This window comes from Vulpes vulpes, chromosome X, assembly GCF_048418805.1.
Source record: "Vulpes vulpes isolate BD-2025 chromosome X, VulVul3, whole genome shotgun sequence".
NCBI lineage: Eukaryota > Metazoa > Chordata > Mammalia > Carnivora > Canidae > Vulpes > Vulpes vulpes.
The window spans coordinates 27,625,325-27,647,454 of NC_132796.1; the positions used below are offsets into that span (position 1 = coordinate 27,625,325).

At 35.7% G+C, this 22,130-nt stretch overlaps 1 protein-coding gene across 2 annotated transcripts in view; it reads right to left on the minus strand.

Annotated features, from left to right (window-relative positions):
- Positions 1 to 22,130, minus strand: part of DMD (dystrophin) — a 2,426,617-nt gene that overhangs the window by 1,391,490 nt on the left and 1,012,997 nt on the right. For both annotated transcript variants that reach the window (XM_072743155.1, XM_072743156.1), the window contains exons 16-17: positions 13,463 to 13,642; positions 1,313 to 1,488 (exon numbers count right to left, since the gene is read on the minus strand). In XM_072743155.1, coding sequence (XP_072599256.1) covers positions 1,313 to 1,488; positions 13,463 to 13,642 — 356 coding nt within the window. The remainder of the gene's footprint in view (positions 1 to 1,312; positions 1,489 to 13,462; positions 13,643 to 22,130) is intronic.

A 22,130-nucleotide genomic window follows, 5' to 3' on the forward strand; every position in this document is an offset into this window, starting at 1 on the left:
TAGTAAATATTTTAGGCTTTGTGGGCCATGCAGTCTCTATGACAACTACCCAACCCTGCCTTTCTAATGTGATAGCAACCACAGATGATATATAAATAAATGGCTGTGGCTATGCTTCGATAAAACCTTTATGGACACTGTCATCTGAATTTCATATAATTTTCACATGTCACAAAATATTTATCTTCTTTTATTTCCAACCATTTAAAAGTGTAAAAATGATTCTTAGCTCATGAGCCATACAAAAACTGGCACCAGGGTGGATTTAGTCTGCTGACTCTAGTTTGCTAACCACCGGATGAGAGAATTCATTCAGCCATGTAGATACAACCAGGGAGAAAAGCCTAGCAGTTCACTGCAGAATTATGAAAGCAGGTTGTAAATCACGGATTAAAAGAGAAGTACTGAAAGTCTCAAATAATATACTTGAGTAACTTCTCTAGGTGTTTTTTTTCCCTTCGCCTAGAACATCTGACATGTTATTTTTAAGTATGTGTTCTTCTTCTCATACTTCTATACCCTTGTATACATAAATTCTAATGTCAAGTGTTCCATGCATTCCTGAACATATGCTGCTTAGAAACATAAGGCAGATTTTAATGATCCTTCTTAATCTTAGAATGCTAATAATTGGAATGAAAAAGAAATTGTACCTTTTCATGACTTTCATGCTAGTGTTGCATTTACGAAATTTTATTCTCATCATTTTAGTATAGCCACTGATGTAAATAATACCTGACTTATCTATAATGTCTAGTTGAAAATATCCACAAAAAGAGGAGTTAAAAATTCTAACACCTTCAAGATAAGACTTTAAAAATATCAAAGAACAGGAAATCTATTCTGTAATTACTCCTGATTTAGGATGTGCAGATTGAGACATTATGTTCTCGTAAACTAGCAGAATGGATCTCGTCTATTATAGGTGTACTTCTTCATGAAAATGTACTTTCCATTACTGGGGAAAAAAGACATTTAACACAAAAGTAGGCACTGAACAAGTAGGCTCTTTATAAGAAAAAAAAAGAAAAGAGACTTTTGGGATAAAATAAGTCTATGGCAGTTCATCAAGTGTGGTTTCTTCTTTTATTCCAGAAAACAGTATTTCCATTGAGCATTCAGTTTTCATTGGGATGGTGAATCCCTGAGCTAATTTTAAAATTTATTTCACAATTTTCTAACTTAACTGACATTATAGGCACCTGAGGCTTCTAGAAATATTGTTTAAGTAAAAACACTGCCATCTAAACAGCTATAAATGAGTTTTCCCGCTTAACAGTGACTTTTTGCTTAAGGATAAAGAGCCTCTCACCTTTTCCTAATTTCAGAATCCACGATAATCTGCCTCTTCTTCTGAGGGGGTGGTGGTGGCAGTTCCTCTTGGGCATGCTTTACCAAGATGTGTTCCCTCGTGGTCACCATAGTTACTGTTTCCATTACAGTTGTCTGTGTTAGTGATGGCTGAGTGGTGGTGACAGCCTGTGAAATCTGCGAGAGGTATTGAAACAGAGGTCACACACTTTTTGAAAGACTTCAGTAAAGACTGCTTGGAGTGGCAAAGGGAAATAATGAGAAACTGTTCTTGCTTGTTGGTAAATTGACCTTCAGATCAAAATAGCAGCATACTGAACCCAGATCAAATTGTTTTATCTGACTTAAGTTATTGTGACTTAAATCACAAAGGAAAGTAATCTCAAAATTGGAAGTACACTTAGTGTCTCTTCAATTTATTGGTTAAACTATGGGAAGTAAAGGGGTGGAGGGCAAAGAAGCAAAACTTAGGGTGTCACTCTGACAGTTAATTAAACATGATGTTTAAAGTGCTTACTACATTAATGTCAATTTTACTAAAGTATCCCAGCACCAATTTCATTGCTTTGGTCGACTACAGATGGTCATTAGTGTGTTGAATGTCTCTTTGGTTATCATATATAGTAATTATAGTCCCTATATTTTTCAATAAAATCATTTGAACTTTAAAATAAGTGACTTTTTAATCTAATAAACACATTGTCATTTAAAATTACAATAAAAGGTTAACATAAATTGCCTATTAGTCCAGAAATACATTTGAGCTGAATGTTATTCAAAAGCTAAAAAGCACACCAGCCGTTAATTAATTTAATTAATGAGTAATGCAAAAGTATTTGAGTCTCCAAAGTTAGCATTAAAGATACTTCCTGGTTTAGAATCATGCTAACTTGGTGTTCACACTTTTAAGTTATCTTTTATCACCCTTTGGAATAATGTGGTATGTGCCCCAAATTGTGATAAGCCATCTCCTCAGTAAATGGGCATTACCAGCCTAGCTATAAAATAGTGAGACACCCTCCTTTCCTTCCTCAACCACCAACTCTCTGCTCACAGGCCTCCAGTTATTAGAAATGAATAGTAACCTGTTAAGATGTCAATCATCATTACCCTTCTAGTAATCCAAATCATTTGGATGGCCTATTTACAAAGAGACCAAAACAGGCCCACATCAGATCCATTTATAGGTACTTGATATGCATTGAGCCAGGGATCAGGTTGAGGTCAAGGTAACTTCAACTGAGTTTCCTGAACTTGCTGAGAGATACGGAAAGGGTGTGGGATAACCTCCATGCCTCACATATGACTGATTTCCTTCAATGGGAGGAAATCAGAGAAGCCTTGGGATTTTCTTACTGTAGCTTCCAAAGAGGCAACTGACCACGAAGTAATGAAATCTTTTGTTACGAAGTCTTGTGTAAAAATTGCTTTTGACAAATACATTTTAGAAGTGCTACCCTTACATATGTCAAGGCCTTAGAGACTTCTATTTTGGTAGCCTCAATAGGACTTTTTTTTTTTCTTAAGGACATTAAGAGGTACTAACTCCAAGTGTTAAGCACTGGTTTTATCTTCTTTAAGATCTCCACAGATTCATTATTTAGAATCCATCATTGAACCTCAAACAATAATTATATAGTCCACTGACAACTTACACCAAAATGAAGGCAAAAGTAACACAGCTGTTAAAAATGCTTAAAATATAACTTCAAACTTATCTGTACTCAACCCAAAATGATCATCACATGATGAAATTAAGTTTACCTTTAATTTAAAAAAATACAGTTGTTGGTTCCAAGAGCATTTAATTTTATCAAAGTAATATGTTTTAACCATGAGCAAATTTTTTTGCATACAATGATGGCTTGGAAAGAATACATTCCTGGGGAAAATTTTCTAATTTTTATGTGCAGGCACCAGAATGCAGAAATTCTGAAAATGCAAACGTATTGTTTACAATTATATCTAATGTAATGAGACATTTGTGCTACTGGATATTTAGCTGTGAAGTTAATTTCTGCATTATTATAATATTTCCTCATTGATACTTATAAAATTGGATAGATCGGCCCACAGAGAGTAAAGAGAAATGGCAGCATCATATACTATGAAAAAGCATTTAGGAATATATCAAACCTTCTAAGAAAGAAAAAAACAGTAATTTTTAATAAAATAAAATAGCAAGACATAAATCTGTAATTGTTCTACACTATAATCATTTCTGTACTGTAATTGAAAATACTCCATTTCCTTTGGGATGGAAGAATAAAAAAATTGTTCATTGACCCTGTAACCATAGGATATAATTTATTATATATAAAAAATTAATAATTACTTTCAAAACCTACACCATATAATCAGAATAAAAACCAAATAGTCGTGGGATGCCTGGGTGGCTCAGCAGTTGAGCGTCTGCATTCAGCTCAGGGCCCGTTCCCAGAGTCCCAAATCGAGTCCCACATTGGGCTCCTTGTGGACAGCCTGCTTCTCCCTCTGCTTATGTCTCTGCCTCTCTCTCTCTCTCTCTGTCTCTAATAAATAAATAAAATCTTAAAAAAAAAACTGGGGCAGCCCCAGTGGCTCAGTGGTTTAGTGCTACCTTCAGTCCAGGGCATGATCCTGGAGACCCAGGATCAAGCCCCACGTCAGGCTCCCTGCATGGAGCCTGCTTCTCCCTCTGCCTGTGTCTCTGCCTCTCTCTCTCTCTGTGTCTCTCATGAGTAAATAAACACAATCTTAAAAAAAAAAACGAAATGGTCGTGTACTGAATTTCCTGATGACTCTGAGTTATTGACTGTAAACACTTAATTATGTGTTAGAATCATTAGAAATAGACAGGAGGGATTATGGAGGTCATATAGCATAACCTTCCACTTACTGTAGGATTTACTACTCCCAGAAGCAGACAACTCCTTCTAGAATATGGCAGCCAATTTTCCAATCTGCAAAGCTTTTACACCTAGTAGAAGTTTCCTTAATTATGACTTGGTTCATTTAAAGTTTGTTTTGAATCCTGAATCAACACAGACTAAATTGAGTATTGTTTCTATCCGACAGTCTTAAAGGTCTGAAGATTGATAATCACAACTTTGATTAACCTTATTTCCAAGTTTTAACATACCAGATATTTGCTAGAGTTAGATTTAATCTGATTTTAGTGCTCCAAAACCTAGGTTTCCTGACTTTGGACATCATACTTAATTAAAGTAATCTAAAATTGTATGAGTTACTCAGCAGCTGAACCATGTTTTAATTAAATTCCAACCTGTATTCTATATGTATCACCACAGAACATTCAGAAATGAATAAAATGGAGTCTTCATTTTTAGAGATCTTACAGTACAGTAGCAAAGATTACAAACATACACACAATCGTGAGACAAGGTGAGTGCCGCATGAAAAATTTAAGTATGCAAAATGGTTACAGGCACTGAACATATAGTAATGGAAGTGGTTTCTTTTTAAATGTTACAAAAACAAATTACCCTCAGCCAGTATCCTCACATTTAAATGTATCTGATGCTACAGGCTGCATTAACACTTATCCTTGTTCACAGCATAAGGTATAATGGAAAAAATGTTGGAAACCACCTAATGTCAGCAGGTATTGGCTTAAATAAGTTATAGTACGTGCATGTGACAGAGATTGTACATGTTTCAAATATCTGCAATGTCACTGGAAAAATGTTTACATTATAATACTTAGGAAACAACACAAAATAGAAATATTGGTGGTTTTGTTTTGGCAGACAAAGCACAGATAATTTCTACTGTGGACTATGTATTTCTATATTCTATTTTCGAACTTTCTACAACAAGCATTTTCTGCAAAATGTTACAATTGCAGGCAGAGGAAAATTTAAGAATTTTTCTGTTCAAACTGTTGGTTTACCATTCCTATGTATTTTGGAACTATAGAAGTATGTCATCCAAATACATTAAAATGACTGAACATTAGGACACCTGAAAATCTACTATGAAAAACGTAATGCCTCCATTAAAATTTTGAATGGGGCAGGGTCAAAATTAGAATATAGCATAGTGGGGCAACTGGGTGGCTCAGTGGTTAAGCCTCTGCCACTGGCTCAGGTCGTGATCCTAGGGTCCTGGATTGAATTCTGCATTGGGCTCCCTATGGGAAGCCTACTTCTCCATCTGCCTGTGTCCCTGACTCTCTCTCTGTGTCTCTCATGAATAAATAAATAAATAATCTTAGAAAAATATATAGCATAGTTTAAGTTCTAGTCACCAAACTTTGAGTCTACCTAACTAAATTCTCATTCAGTTGCCTTCCCCATTGTTTTGCAATCAAGTATAATTAACAGTGTTATATTACTTTCAGATGTACAATAGACTGATTCAAGAATTCTACACATCCCTCAGTGCTCATCACAGCATACTTTTAACTCCCTCCACTTATTTCACCCATCCCCCACCCATTTCCATTTTATCAGTATATTGGAAATGACTTTCATGTAGTCTCATGAAAATAAAAAAACATTTGTTTTTAAACACTATTCCCTTGACCTGTCAGTTAATCATCCAGTAGAAATGGAAACGAGTTCATTTAGACTTATTACAGTGATTAAAAGTAGAAGTCTTTGAGCCAGGCTCCACAAATCTCAAACACCAGGTCCATAGTTCGGATATGGTAGAATTTAGGGTAGGTTTGTTTGTCTCTCAGAGCTTTGATTTCGTTTCTTCATAGGTAAAATGGGAATGATAATGGATCTGTCACAAGGGTGTTGCAAATAGGGCCGACTTCATGAGTGTGCAACTTACGTGGCCACCCAGGCCCCCTCACTCAAAGAACTCCAGGCTTGGCTTCACACTCTGCTGTCACACTCTTGACATCCTTAATAATATTTGAATAAGAAGCTCTGTATTTTCAGTTTGCACTGGGCCCTACAAATTATTTCTCCAAGACTTAGTTTCAAGAATTAAATTATCTAATGTCTGAACACATAAAGTGCTTTCTCAATACATATTAGTAATAACCAGTATCTTTTCTAAATGTTCTTTGAAAATCTAACAACTTTTTTCTCTACTGAAACTTCTTAATCAGAAAGTGATTTATGTTAGTTTCCAAAAGTTACATTTTCCCATTGTGGGAAAAATTGGAAGAGCATTTGTCCAGTCCTAGGGTATACATCTTCTATAATAAGGTTGTATAATTTCGGTAGTTCTGGAGAAATCAAACTACCCTCAATAAAATTCTTTTTCGCCACCTTCTCTTCCATTTGTTTAAAAACACACATTTTGTTTTGTTTTGTTTTTTTTATAAATTTATTTTTTATTGGTGTTCAATTTGCCAACATATAGAAAAACACACATCCAAAAAAGGAAATACATGTACATTCAAGAGTGTTTAAAGAATATAAAAGGGCATACAATGAAAGGGAACATTTCAACCACTGTCTCTGGTTTCACAGGGGTAACTAGTTGTCTTTACCCTCTGCTCTTGCATTTTAAATTAACTTTGTTGGTGCTGTTTTTTTTTTTTTTTTATTTTGGCTATATTCTTAACTGCATTTTTTATTTTTCCATTTAATTATTTAAATACTCTTGCCTTTTTAAGTTTTTTGGGGTTATTTATTGCAATGTGAGATATTCTACTATTTGAACATTTAAAGAAACTTACTAAGAGATTCAAGTTTGAAGAATCAGTTACCGAATTTATCTTATCACTTTCATTATTATTAAAATATTAATACATGTAAGAATACCTACCAATTACAAAGCTCTTTGCATGTCCCAGGCATTATGCTAAGTGCTTTGCATTCTTTATATTATTTAAAATACTTAGAATAGTACATGCATACGAGTTTTTAAGTGGTAGCTGTCATTACCTCATGGCCTAAAGAGTAAATACTAATATTATTCCCATTTTACAGACAAAAGGTGAAATTTCGAGGCACATACAACTTCTAAGATAATTGGTAGCCAGGCTTAAAATCATCTCCACAGGCATGGTGGCACGAGGCTCAAATATCTGATGGTGTAAGGATTTACAATTCTAAGCAACAGGAAGAATTTATATGCTGAACTTTAAGAGAAACCTAGGGCAAAAGATCAAGTGTTCACAAAGGAAGTTGGGAGATTAATCAAAAGACTATAAAATACTCTATCCCATGACCAAATACAGAGGAATTCCCACAGCTAAGCGGGGTATACAAGGAGCGCTAAAGTTCATAAGTGTGGCTTGATAACTATTTTTTTAAAGATTTTATTTATTTATTCATGATAGACACACACAGAAAGAGAGGCAGAGACACAGGCAGAGGGAGAAGCAGGCTCCATGCAGGGAGCCTGATGTGGGACTCAATACTGGGACTCCAGGATCAGGCCCTGGGCTGAAGGCTGCACTAAACCACTGAGCCACCAGGCTGCCCGATAACTATATTTTAATTATTCATTACTGTCTTGTTTTGATGTTGATCATCAGACAATATAACTTCTTGAAACATAATAATACTGGAACCATGAGCACATTTTGATTCTATATTCAAAAGATATCAAAAAAGAATTATCCTATTTGAAATAAAATACTATAATTAAGGTTTATTCTGTGAAACTGTTCAATTTCATGTATTTTGTTCCTCACTTCATATTATCTTTTGTACAAATTGCCAGAAAGAAGAGACTCATGTTGGATTCAGGGTTCATATTAAACACAGATTTTGAGCAACTGTGAATTAACTCCATCAGCAAAAATTCAAAAAGCAATGAAATTTATTTTTCTCTGATCCACCTGAACTTCCTCTAGACACCATGTGACATGAAGTAATGAAATATATTCTTTAACTAGGATGAAGATAATCAAGTATACATTGAGGAGAAAACTTGTATTTTTCTTTATGTGTTATTTTGTTTATTGTCAGTAGAGAATAGATATATCATATACATGCTGAGTATTTTACCTTCAGAGTATTTTAATCACATACTTGTGATGAGTGAAATGTACTCATTTCAGAAGTCAATCTTCTTTTTACAGGAAGAGAAGTTTATTTTCATTATCATCTTCCAGCTGATGCTGAGATTGATATGGCAGAGATAGTTGGAATCTCTTTACCAATTACTCTAGAGTTTTATATAAAATTTCAAGCAAAGAGATACATATCACAAGCTGGAACTGGAAGCTGGAACTGGAAGGACACTATGGAGATCCTCTTCAAACTTTCTACTTTATAAATAAGGAATGAGAATGGCCAATAGTTAACTCAGCTCTTGTCTCTTAAATTTTCAGTGCCTACAGCATTTTAGGTTGTTACAGATAATGAATTTACAACATAAAAACTATTATGCTGATATACAAGACCCATTCTCAAACATCTACTTTAGTTGGAGGTAGGAAAAGGGTACAGTTAATTTCCAAAGTTATCTGAGCTATAACTTCGAAATTTTCTAATGAAACCTTTAACCTAAGCTATTAACTAAAAGATGCTCTAAAATTCAAGATGGTTAGTCCATGAATTTAGACAGTCCATGAATAAGATAGAAACCTAAAATAAGTGAAGGGATTTTATTTTAATTCTAGGTTTTGTAAAACCATTTATTATTATTATTTTTTAATTGACATCAGGCTGACTAGCCTTGAAGGGCTTTCAGGAACCAATGAAAAGGGTTGCCAATGGAAAGCCCTTAGAGTATTTTTAATTAAAATTATTGGTAGGGGTATCTGGGTGGGCTCAGTCAGTTAAGCACCTTTCTCTTGGTTTCAGCTCAGATCATGATCTCAAGTCAAGCTCCACATCAGACTCCATGCTCAGCAGGGAATCTACTTGAAACATTCCCTCCCTCCGCTCCTCCCCCAACTCGCACATAAGCTCTATCTCTAAAATACATAAATAATTTTTTTTTTAAATAAAGTCATTGGTAAAAAAGAAGAGAGGCAAGCCAATTGTAACTACATCTCAGGTATCAAGCGATCTACAAAACAATGCTTTGAGGATGGGCACAGTCAGAATGTGCATGTAAAATATTTTCTGGAGAATGAAAAGAGGGATCTCTAAAAACTGAGAATGAATTCAGAAAAGAAAGGCAAACAAAGAAATATTCATCTTAATACCTCTGCATCTATTTGCATTTCTGGTATTACTAAAAATACTGGCTTATTGCCTTCAACCATGTTTTATACTACACACGTCTGGCAAGAGTTTAAAAACTCTTAGCAGGACATCAATGACATAGAATAGATATATACATACATAATGATCACTTTCTCTATTTGGGCATCTATGACTATAGATACAGAAATATACAACATAAACATGTACTCTAACGTTCAAGAAGAGGATCCTGGGCACATTAATTTTAGTTTTAAGATTATTTGTACTTATAGTTCAGAACATTGCAAAAATGGTCAAGAGAAACATAGCAAAATATTCAGGAAATGGGAATGAGATGTATAAACTTACATGTGCCATAAAATGTCCCTTACTCTTAGCAAAGAAAAAAAATTATTCTGCTAAACAATGACAAAACTACAGAACTTTTGGACTCATCTAGATAGATATACTCTTACATTTAAATACCTAATGTTAAGTTTAATATAAATTACCATAAATATATAAGTAAATAAATAAATAAATAAATAAATTATAAAGTGCATGAATATTATACCCTCTCCACAATATATATGACTTCAGTTCAATGGGGGAAAACAACATCTCAAATCATTAAAATCATGTATAAGTTTAAAGTATTAACTATAATAAATTTCTGACTATCATATTTCCTAGTTATAATCAAGATAAAAATACATCCATTAGGGTCACAAGCATTTAGAAAAAAATAACTGCAAATTTCAACAAGTATTATTTATACAAAATTTAGAGGACAGAGAGAGTCATTTGAGTTTTTAAATAAGTCAATCGGAGTGTATTTGATTTGTTCTCTTTTCTCATTTCAAGCATCCACATAGCAAGGATTATTATTCTTCCTAACTTTGGAAACAGAAAGTGTTTCTATTTTCTTATGCTGCCTTCTCATCAAGTTAAGCATCCTCAGCTTGTGTCCAGATATTATTCAAGCCAAACCTGACTTTGAAATGCAAGAGAACAGCCTTGCAGTTGATTTTTTTTCATATTTTGATCTCTTGCCATGCTACTGTTTCATAAGGTCAAAATCCCTCAAAGCTTTGACCTGAATAGCAGTCAAAAATTCGAGCATACAATGTTCTTTATTTGAGCACAATTGGATGCCTTGTCATCTCAGTCACAATTCCTATATCCTACTGGATTTTAATCATTACCAGATTTTGCTCATTCTTTAAACCAATCATTTAAAAGGAGTTTTAGAAGATTGAGATCTCATATCATTAATGGGACTGATTCTCACAAACCACCCTTCCATCTCCACAAACGTGCTGGAAAGTGTGCATACAAGAGAGCTTTGTTCTTCAAAGTCACAACCTTGCCTTCAACATTCTTGGATTTCTTCCCATGTAATTTTGGTCAAGTTCAATTTTACATTCAAGAAAGAAAATCAAGGGCTTTTTTAGTTATATGATACTATTTCATGGTTCACTCTATTTCCTTTTAATTACTCTGTCGTCGGGTTAGCTTCATTTTTATCTAAGAGTCCCAATTCACCCCAGCAATGATTTGGATTGGGCCTATGAGATTTCCCTTTTTTGGGGAAAAAACAATGAGTAAAACATGAAACACAAACTGTAGAAAAGCTGAAGCTTAGTGTTCTAAAATGCAACTTGCCTAATATAAGTAAACTTATCTGCTTCTGACCTGATATAGTAGGGCATAAATGTTTGAAAATAAAAATTTTTTAAATGATACCGAACTACAACAAACCCTCCAGACTCACTAAACATATGCCCTGTATATCAGAGCACCAGTGTTTTTTTCCTCCAAAGTGCTTTCATGTCTATGACTTTATTTTATCCTCATCACATCCCAATGGGTAAATACAGTGGATACATGTTATACTATATGTTGGACATCATTTTATAAAGAACTGTATGAACCAGTGGTGTTTTATTATAGGTTTTGAAAAGTTCAAAAATAGGAAGGTAAGTGCCCTAGGTGGTAGTCTTATAATTTTAGACCGTTAAAAATAAGGTTTTGAAGGTTTTTTTTTTACCAACTAGAATAACAAATCAGTAATGTTTTGATGACATGCACAACGCTCTTTAGAAAGTAGGTTCATTCCAAAAAAAGTGAGTATATTTAAATACAGGATTGATAGGAAGGTCTTCTATTCTTCCCATTTCAGGCAGCACTGTGGAAAAACCCACAATGGTGGGGATTGGTACATATGCCACTGTCTTGTTAATTCAGTGTTTTTTAAAAATATGATCTGCAGACTGTATATTAAAGGCTGCATGCAGATTACTGGTTTACTGAATGAGACTCTCTGAGCATGAGATCTAGGACTATGCATTTTAATCAGCTTCTCAGGTGATTATTATGCAGATACAAGTTTGAAAATCACTATATACAATGTAAGTGAACAAAAATGTGACCTACTGTTAACAGTCACGTCTCCATAAATATACCTCTTTAAATGGATGCATTTATAAATAACTTTTTTGTAAGGCAATGCCAATCCTTCTGAACATGGTAACTGACCATTTTACAGCCGCAATAATCTATGGAACCAAGGAGTATATATTGTAATGATATCGCTGATGGTCTAAAAAGCATCGAATTTTCTAATGTTTCACCATTTATTACATAAATGCCAGTGCTAGGGCAAAGTAACCATGGCCAGATTATATATAATAAGACAAATCATGATGTGGTTGTAAAATCAGTATCAGATCAAGCAATTGATAAAAATATATTCAATGGAAAACAAACAGAATTTTTATTAATGTCCAATGACTGCAAATGAAATGATGACAATATATACTCCTTCAAATTTAAATTTTTAAGTATGAATTTAATTTGAAAAGTCTGAACTGTGATTAAAAATCATAATGTTGCTTGACCATATTTTCTTAAATTATATCATCTTTCATACCATATATCATACCATCTTTCAAGGAACATTTCCTAAGTGCTATTTATCAGATGTCAAGTGTCAAAAAGACAAATTCCCTGTACTATCTCATAACAATGGAGCTAACTGCCTAAAGCTACTGAATGTGGTCACTGCTTTAATAGAGATGTATGCATGGTGCACTGAGCTATGACTTGTGACCGATTAGTAAAGGTTGTAAAATAATGTGGCAGAATATGTTAAACTATTATAGATAATATTTTGAATGACTCCTCATGATTCCACCATCTAATAATATCAGATAATAAAAGTTTCTACTTTAAAACCACCCCATTTTCTTGAAAGTACCAGAAGTTTTGAAATTCTTAACATAAAACCACATTATCACAGTACAAGGGTCACATGGATGCTTTCCTAATCCACAGTCTATGTGTTAGCATCATGAATCAACTATCTGTGGCAGAAAGAACATACAATGATTAGCTCCTTACTTGAAATAATAGAATGAGGTCTTCAGTGAAATCAAAGGATCTGAGCCCTAGCCGTGCTCCTACCACTAACTTCCCTTGGACAATTCATTTTTCCTCTCTAAATTTCACTTTAATCCTATGTAAAATGTAGGGTTCAATTAATAGCACTCAGGTTTCTAAAAACCTATGATTTGGGATAAGGTTTTGAAACACAGTCCCCAAGCACTCGGTCCAATTACTCTAAGTCACTCACATCCTCATTCCCACGGAACTGGAAGGGATTACACTCTAAGACAGTAACTAGTTCAGTCAATTAGCACTCCTTCACCTCTCCCACGTCCTCCAATGTCAACACAAGCAAGAGACCCATGTTTTTATTCAACTGAACATTTGGCAAGGACTAATTCAGTGGTATCTTCTGTAGGCTTATAAAACTGCTCTCTTAATGAAAATATCATTTTAAAATATTTTATTTAAATTCAATTTGCCAACATATAGTATAACACCCAGTGCTCATCCCATCAAGTGCCCTCCTTTGTGCCCAGTTGCCCTATTGCCCCATCCTCCTTCCCTTCTGCAACCCTTCATTTCCCAAAGTTAGGAGTCTCTCATGGTTAATCTTCCTCTCTAATTTTTCCCCATTCAGTTTCCCTCCTTTCCCATATCATCCCTTTCAAAAATCTCAAGGATGATTTATAATTAGGGTAATTATTATCACTAACCTGTGCTGAACTTTTTTCAAGTTTCTGGACTAAATTATCCCAGCGCTGGGCAAAGCTGTCCAGCCATGCTTCCATCTTTTGGGCTACCACTGTGTTTTTCAGCGCTGAAAGAAGATCTTGGTTGAGTGAGCAGAGTTTGTCCATGGTTTGCTTCTTCTTTTCCAGATCTGTTTTTAAGACCTGTTAAAACAAGAAAGAATACCTAATAAGCCTAGGTTACATTTTCTAAAACGCTATATAGTTCAAAGTACTTTTGCATGTATTTTCTCATTTGTTTCTCATATTTCTCATTATTTCTCCTAAGACTGTAATCATGCCCACAAAGGATCAAAAGCCCATAAGAATGTAAGTAGAAAATTGTAATCCAGATAATCTTCCCAAGAAGCTTGAAGAAAAAATAAAATTCAGATGTAGAATATCTGCTAGAGAAACTTAAGAGCTATTTAAAAATATTTGAGGAACTTCCAAGTAAAAAAAGTAGTGTTGCTCAAAGGGCAGTTTACTGACTTTTAAATTTTTTAGCATCTGTTATTCAATTAACATTTGGCTATCTGAGTAATTATCTTCTGAAGCCAATTTTAAAGCCCATTAAGTAATAGAACTAAGTAATTGGGTGTGACACAAATCCTTTGGAATCACTTCGCATGTTTTCTAAATACATAAATGTTTTATGGGGTAATTTTCGTAACATTCATATTTTCAAAGTTCCTGTGCATTGTGGGGGGTTGCGTGTGCTCTCCGGTTGACAGGGAATGAATAAACAAAGTGGCTTATATGAAATCGGTAGATCAGGACAGCTTATTCTTTCATTTTATCCATTAAGGTTACCCTGAACTTTTGAAAAGCTGATTTCAGCTCCCTAATACTAGTCCCTGACTTAACTTGTAAACACAGAAGAAGGAGAAAGAATGGAGAAAATTATTTTACAGCCCCTTTAAAATCCCCTCTTTCTGGCAGTAGCAAGTACAATAAACATAAACGAAACAGTGAGACTTGCCTATCCAAAACAAATGCAAATTTAAGAACAACTAATATTACACATGGTAAAAAAATGATCATGAAACAGATGTACCAATTGCTCACGAACTGAATGGTCATACACACAAAGAAATCAATACACCCCCCCACACACCATATCAAAGGATGCTTTATGCAGTTCATTTTAGCATGCCAACTGCACTGATGGCCCTGAGCTGCAGAATGCTCTGGTGACTCCTTCAATTAGCTCATCCTTTATTCGGAATCTGCTTTACCTGGTGTACTTTACACTGGATTCTTAATGCATGACATTTTTAAGATATAAAAGCTAGTTGTGAAGATATTTCTTATTTTTCCTCAACAATTAAGGGGTTTTTTTCACTATTTTTTCTCAGTTGGAAAGAATGCAATAAATCAAAATATAAGTCAAGATTTGTAAGTTGAGAGATGCCTAAGTGGCTCAGTGGTTGAGCTTCTGCCTTTGGCTCAGGGCGTGATCCCAGGGTCCTGGGATCAAGTCCCACATCGGGCTCCCTGTGTGGAGCCCTGCTTCTCCCTCTGCCTGTGTCTCTGCCTCTCTCTCCGTGTCTCTCATGAATAAATAAATAAAACCTTAAAAGAAGATTTGTAAGTTGAATTCATATTGAAATAAAACTTTCAATGTGGGAACTTAGTAGTAGATTGGTTTTGTATATTTATTTTGTTTAAGTCACATGTTGGCTCTCCATTAGGTTTAAATGCACACTTGGTCTAGTAGTAAAACAATAGTTTAGCTATTTGGCTAGAGCTAGGACCCAAATTTAAATTTGTAGATTCCTCTGATTCCTTTGTGGCATCTCATTTTTTTTCTTTTAACTTTTGGCATGTGTTTGTTTTACTGCAAGCCATTTCAAGTTTTTTTTTTTTTTTTTTTTTGTGGAAAAAGTTATGGTAGAATTAAAGACATCTTAAATACATTAAAAAACATAAAGATATATATACAATCTTCTTCAACTTACTTTCTCAGGGCTTAAGGAGCTACTTTAAAAAACTTTGTGTAAGGCTCAGGGGTGCACCATTGTTTAAGCTAAATATGTAATGATTTGGAAACATTTTAGAATAAGCATCTGAGAGTTATGTTTGAAGAAGAGGAAACAATTTGTGTTGGAAATTTATAGGTAACTTCATGTTACCTAAACAGTTTTTCTTCGATGATTTACAAAACTAATTGGATACCCAAAGTGATTTAGTGGCAAATGAAACTAAGACACCTGTGTTAAAATGAAGCCAAATGAAAAAGCACTTGGTGAGCATCACTGAAATAAAGGGGAAAGTCAAATCACCACTAAAGAATACCGTTAGGGAAAATGAACTCAACATACAGAAAGAACATTATTATAATGACATTGTGGAATTATTGAATCAGGATATTTTTACCTAATCTATATGATAAGAACATTGTATCAAACAATGCTTCTAGCTAGTAGATTTTAGATCCGCATTTTTTAAAATGGTGATGGCAGGTGAGTTGTTTAGTTTGTTTCCCCTTGTTAGAGGAATGTTTCCTCTTGTTGGACCTCTCTCTTTCTCTTCATGATCTCCCACTGCTAGAAGGACTCTCCTACCACAGCTAACAGAAGGAGAAGACAGGAAATTCATGGTGCTGCCAGATATGTTGAATCATAGTAAGGAATTACATTCTCCTGTCTATCGTGATGGTCAATACTTTTATGCTTTGATTTTATATATGCATATTAAATAACAATTTAATTGTTACTTGTTATTAGAGTATAAAAGAGATGTCTTTCTGCATATCAAAAACTGATCACAGGTCTTGGAGTGCCAGAGAACCACAAAGCTCTGGAAAACTCAGGAAGCTCTAGAAAATTTACACACAGTAGAAGAAAGCCAGGGTTTTAAAAGAAAAAAAAATATATTTTATTTTTCAAAGAAGCCAAGCACCTGGACCTACTCTCAAGATAGGTGGGAAGGTACAGTCAATAAACCAGAGTAGGCTAGCAGTAAGGAGAGACAAGGCAGAGATGCCACTCAAGTAGACAGAACATGCATGTTCTATCTGGTCAATGTTAGAAGATGAAGTGCAAAACAAATGCACACTTACAAAAGGCCCAGGAATCCCTTGAGAGAACATCAGAGTCATGTGGAAGCCTTGCTAAAATGCAGATTTTGGGCCCTACTTCCAGGCTGTCTGAGTCTATAGGTCTGGGATGGGAACTAAGAATTTGCATTTCTTTTTTAAAAAAATTTTATTATAAGGGAAGGGAGAAGAAATGTGTGGGAAATATCAGGAAGGGAGACAGAACATAAAGACTCCTAACTCTGGGAAACAAACTAGGGGTGGTGGAAGGGGAGGAGGGCGGGGGGTGGGGGGGGAATGGGTGACGGGCACTGAGGGGGACACTTGACGGGATGAGCACTGGGTGTTTTTCGGTATGTTGGTAAATTGAACACCAATAAAAATTAATTTATTAAAAAAATAAAAAATTAAAAAATTTTTATTTATTTAAATCCAATTTGCCAACATATAGTATAACACTCAGTGCTCATCACATCATGTTCTAACAAGTTCCCAAGTGTTGATGCTGCCAGTGTGGAGATCACGCTTGGAGAACCACTGACTCTACTTGTATGAATTCTTTGAGGGTGGTGACAGGAGGTGAGGCAAAGGTATCCAGTTCTGGTACAATGACACTATCAACAGGGACTTGCTGAGCTACCATAACTACTTCAACCTTGTTACGTGTACCAGAACCACTTGATACTATCCTCAATTCCATAGTACTCCTGTATCCCCTGTACACTATATCCTCATGGATCACCAGGCTTCCCAGAGCTGCAAAACACCACCAGTCCTCCCAAGAGCAGCACATTCCCTAGTAAAATTGTTCTTTCAAATCTGGGCCTTCCCGTGATAGTCTACAGAATTCTACCAGTCTTGGAATTCACCTCATAAGGATCACAGTTTCTTCTCTCCTTTACTTTTTATAATTTACACCAAATAAAAAGTCAGTTTTGATCACACAAAAATTAAAAAAAATAGACCTACATGGTTTGGATAAAAGCACAGATCTAGAGGAAATGAAATACTTGACTCCTTATTTCCCACCTCAAATGAAAAGGAGGGGATCCCACGGGCCATTAGTGATAGTATTTCAAAACAAATTACACTGATTATAAATAAAAGAGTTTCAACACAGTGTATCTATACCTAGGTATGGAGTAGGAACTGGTGACAGATGGTACCTGTTTTGGGTCTCAGATTGTGACATATTTTAATGAACATTAAATTCTTATTCACTGCCTGAGTCAGCAGGGGAATTTTACCTCAAATTCTAGACCAGCTGTCAGGTTTTGTTAATTGGCTTAAACTATCAAACGGTAAGACTTATACAAAACATATTTTCACTTTGTTCACAAGTAAGGTGACATAATTTGAATTTTAATCATATTGGAAACTTATTGAGACTCTGCTAAAAGAGTATTTTGAAACTTATTGAGACTTTGCTAAGAGTATTTTTGTGGTCCTGAGGCTAGTAAAGTCTTTTATTCACTAAAATGTCACTACAATAGCACATGATTGTTCCAAATGATAGTTCTCGATTGCAGTTATTTTTTTAAATAATAAATTTATTTTTTTATTGGTGTTCAATTTGCCAACATACAGAATAACACCCAGTGTTCATCCTGTCAAGTGCCCCCCTCAGTGCCTGCCACCCAGTCACCCCCACCCCCCGCCCTCCTCCCCTTCCACCACCCCTAGTTCGTTTCCCAGAGTTAGGAGTCTTCCATGTTCTGTCTCCTTTTCTGATATTTCCTACCCATTTCTACTCCCTTCCCCTCTATTCCGTTTCACTATTATTTATATTCCCCAAATGAATGAGACCATATAACGTTTGTCCTTCTCTGATGGACTTATTTCACTCAGCATAATACCCTCCAGTTCCATCCACATCGAAGCAAATGGTGGGTATTTGTCATTTCTAATGGCTGAGTAATATTCCATTGTATACATAAACCACATATTCTTTATCCATTCATCTTTCGATGGACACACCTGCACCCCGATGTTTCTAGCAGTAATGTCCACAATAGCCAAACTGTGGAAGGAGTCGCAGTGCAGTTCTTATTTTGTCAAGGAATCAAATGATATGAGGAGTTCTGAAATAGCTTAAGAGGGCTGGACCTGAGTCTGGATGTCTTGGTGCTCAGTTTAACTCTACTACTAATGTTCTATGATATCGTATGCATGGCTCGTGTTTTTTCCTGGGCCTCCATATCCTCTCCTGAAACAATCGGTCTCATTCCTCCTCTTCCTACCCAATGCTACTTAGTTCAGTTCTACTAAATGGTCTCCTCCATACCAAAGAATATTCCAAAAATGCAAATATGATTGTTAACGAATTTTCAGTGGTTCCCCATCAACTGTGAAACAAAATTATATCACTAATATTTTTGCCTTCTTTTGATACAAATGCAGATTTCTTTTCTGAAATCTGTCCTTAGTGGTCAAATCACTCCAGAAAGCATATATTCTTTGAGGAATGAAATCTTCTCCATAACAAGCTAGCTTGTAATAACAACTAATACATTAATGAACCTATTCTAAATCAAAAACCTAAGATTAGTAACTATGGAGCAAAAAATGTATGATACAAATAAACATTTGGTAAAATGGTACCAATTTAACTGGGGAAATTTATTTAAGATTAGCTTCAAATAAATTATTTAATTATATTATACAATACCAATACAGATACAAATATTTAGATAAAATTATAAAATTTTATAACAGACTTCTGTTTTATATTAGAGTTAATGTCAAGTTAGCATTTAATAGAATTGCTCTATCAAAAAAAACAAGAAGAAATTCTGACTATGGAATATTTTATTTGAAAAACTAAGCTCTTGTGGCACTGGGTGGCTCAATCGGTTGAGCATCCAATTCTTGGTTTCAGCTCAGGTTATGACCTCAGGGTTCTGGGATTGGGACCCAATTAGGGCTCTGCACTCAGTGGAGAGTTTGCTTGAGATTCTCTCTCTTCTTCTCCCTCTGCCCCACCCTCTGCTCATGCTCTTTCTCTCAAATAATAAAATATTTTAAAAAAAGAAAAATTAAGTTCTTAATATTACACTGCTCTCTCCTTTACAGCAAAATCATAAAGTTCACAGTGGAAGAGAAACTTTAGAGATCTTTTCTATAAGTCTTAACTCAAACTGAAATGTCTTATTGAAGTCTTCCTAAATGTCCTTTTCTTAAAGATTTTATTTATTTATTTATGAGGGACACACAGAGAGAGGCAGAGACACAGACAGAGGGAGAAGCAGGTTCCCTGCAGGAAGCCTGATGTAGGACTCGATCCCAGGACTATGGGATCATGACCTGAGCCAAAGGCAGATGCTCAACCACTGAGCCACTCAGGCATCCCCTCCCTGACGTCCTTTCACTTCCAAAGTCCCTTCATTTCTTACACAGGCACTTATAATTAATGCCATTTGGTTTTCTTTAATGTTTTTTTTTTCTGGTTTTCCAAACAAAGGCATGAGCCCTGGATGTGAGGCTAAGCATCTCTTATACTTCTCTGATATTTCTCAAAGAATTTAATTTAGACTAATTACTTTAGAACTATATACTGTTTAGAGCCTTCTAGGACATTCTTAGTGTTACTTTTTTAACTGAAATCTTTCAGGTAGGCTATTTTTTTTCAAAAGTACTATTTTCTTATTGAAAAACACAGTTGCAAATCTGCCTATATCTTATGGAATTAATGTTCATATTCTTTCAAAATTCGTGAAATGAGGGCTTAAGTGCCCACTGTGGTAATATTAAGAGATGGGGCTTTGGGAAGGTAATTAGGTTTAGATGAGAAGATGTGTGTAGAGCACCATCATCAGATTAGTGCCCTTAGAAGAAGAGGAAGAGACACCTGATCTTCATCTATCCCTGCTATGTGAGGATACAGCTAGAAGGTGCTGTCTAGAAGCCAGGAAAAGCATCCTCATCCAGAAGCAAACCTGCTGGTGCCTTATTCTCACACTTCCAAGCTTCCAGAAGTGTGAGACCAAAATGTCTGTTGTCTAAGCCATCCAGTCTGTATGTAGTATTTTATTATAGAAGTCTGAGACGACTAACAGGAATTGGTACCAAGAAGTGGCCTGCTGCTATAACAAATACCTAAAAATGTGTATACAGCTTTGGAACTGAGTAATGGGTAGAGGCTGAGGGAGTTCTGAGGCACATGGTAGAAAAAGTTGAGACCACCATGAAAGGACTCTTAAAGGCAATTCTGGTGAGGGCTCAGAGAGGAAAGAGGAGATCTGGAAAGTGTCCATGTTTTTAGAGAATACATAAACTAAAATAGACAAAAAATGGTATAAATATGGATGGTAAAGGTCATTCTGATAAGCTCACAGATATAAATGAAGGAAATATCATTGGAAACTGGGAAAAGGATATTCCTGGTTATAAAGTGGCAAAGACTTTGCCTGAACTGTGTTGATATTCCAGCATTTTGTGGAAGGTAGAACTTGTGAGCAATGTAATTAGATACTTAGCTGAAGAAATATCTAAGCAAAGTGTTGAAAGAGGGGCATAATTTCTCTCGCTTACAGTTAAAGTGCAAGGCTAGAGAAATGAATGGAAGGATAATTATTTGGCATAAGGGGAACTAGAATTTAAAGATTTGGAAAATTCTCAGCCTATCCTTATTGTAAAAAATGAGAAAATATGTTCAGAAGAGAATACAAAGGGTATGGCTGACTGACCATTTGATTAGTGTGGGTAGGAACCAGAGACCTTGTCAGCCATCTTAACAGAAGGCAGGAAGAGAGAAGGAATTATACCAACAGAAACACTGCCATCTGGGACTATAGGAAACAGAAGAGTGGACAGAATGAAGGAAGGCTGTTTAACATGTGCTATTCCTCAAGAAAAGGGAAGAATGATGTAGGTGATTCAGAGTTCATGAGAGCTACACTCCCACCACAGGCCCAGAGGGCAAGGCAAGCTCTTCCTGGGTTTCAAAGGGTAAGGCTAGAGGCACATGGGTGGCTCAGTTGTTGAGTGTCTGCCTTTGGCTCAGGTTGTGATCCTGGAGTCCTGGAATCGAGTTCTGCATCAGGTTCCCCTCAGGGAGCCTACTTCTCCCTTTGTCTGCATCTCTGCCTCCCTCTCTGTGTCTTCCATGAATAAATAAATAAAATATTTTTAAAAAAGGTGAGGCTATGTCTCCAATTCATGGGGCAAGATCCTCCACCCAGTACCTGCTCAGGAACGGGGGCACTGGAGAGAGCCCTCTGGTTCGGGCTACAGCAGAAGGCCATATGGGTGGTGCTTTGTGGAAGTGAAAAAGCAAGGTCACCTTTGGAGCCCTGGAGGGGATGCTGCTATTCCAGTGGTCCTAGAGGGTGGTGCATCAGTCCAAAAAGGATTATTCTTTCAGCTTAAGATCTAATTGAGTTTTCCTTGCTACAGTTTAGACCTATTTGGAACCTGTCACCCCTTCTTTCTATCCTATTTTTCCTTTTTGGAAGGGCAATGTCTGTCCTATGCCTGACCCACCAGTGTATCTTGGAAGCACATAACTCATCAGGTTTCATAGCTGGATAGGAAGTTGGACTCAGAACGAACTGCACCCAGAGTCTTACCATGTCTGATTTAGCCAATGATGCAACTTTGGACTTTATTCTGTAG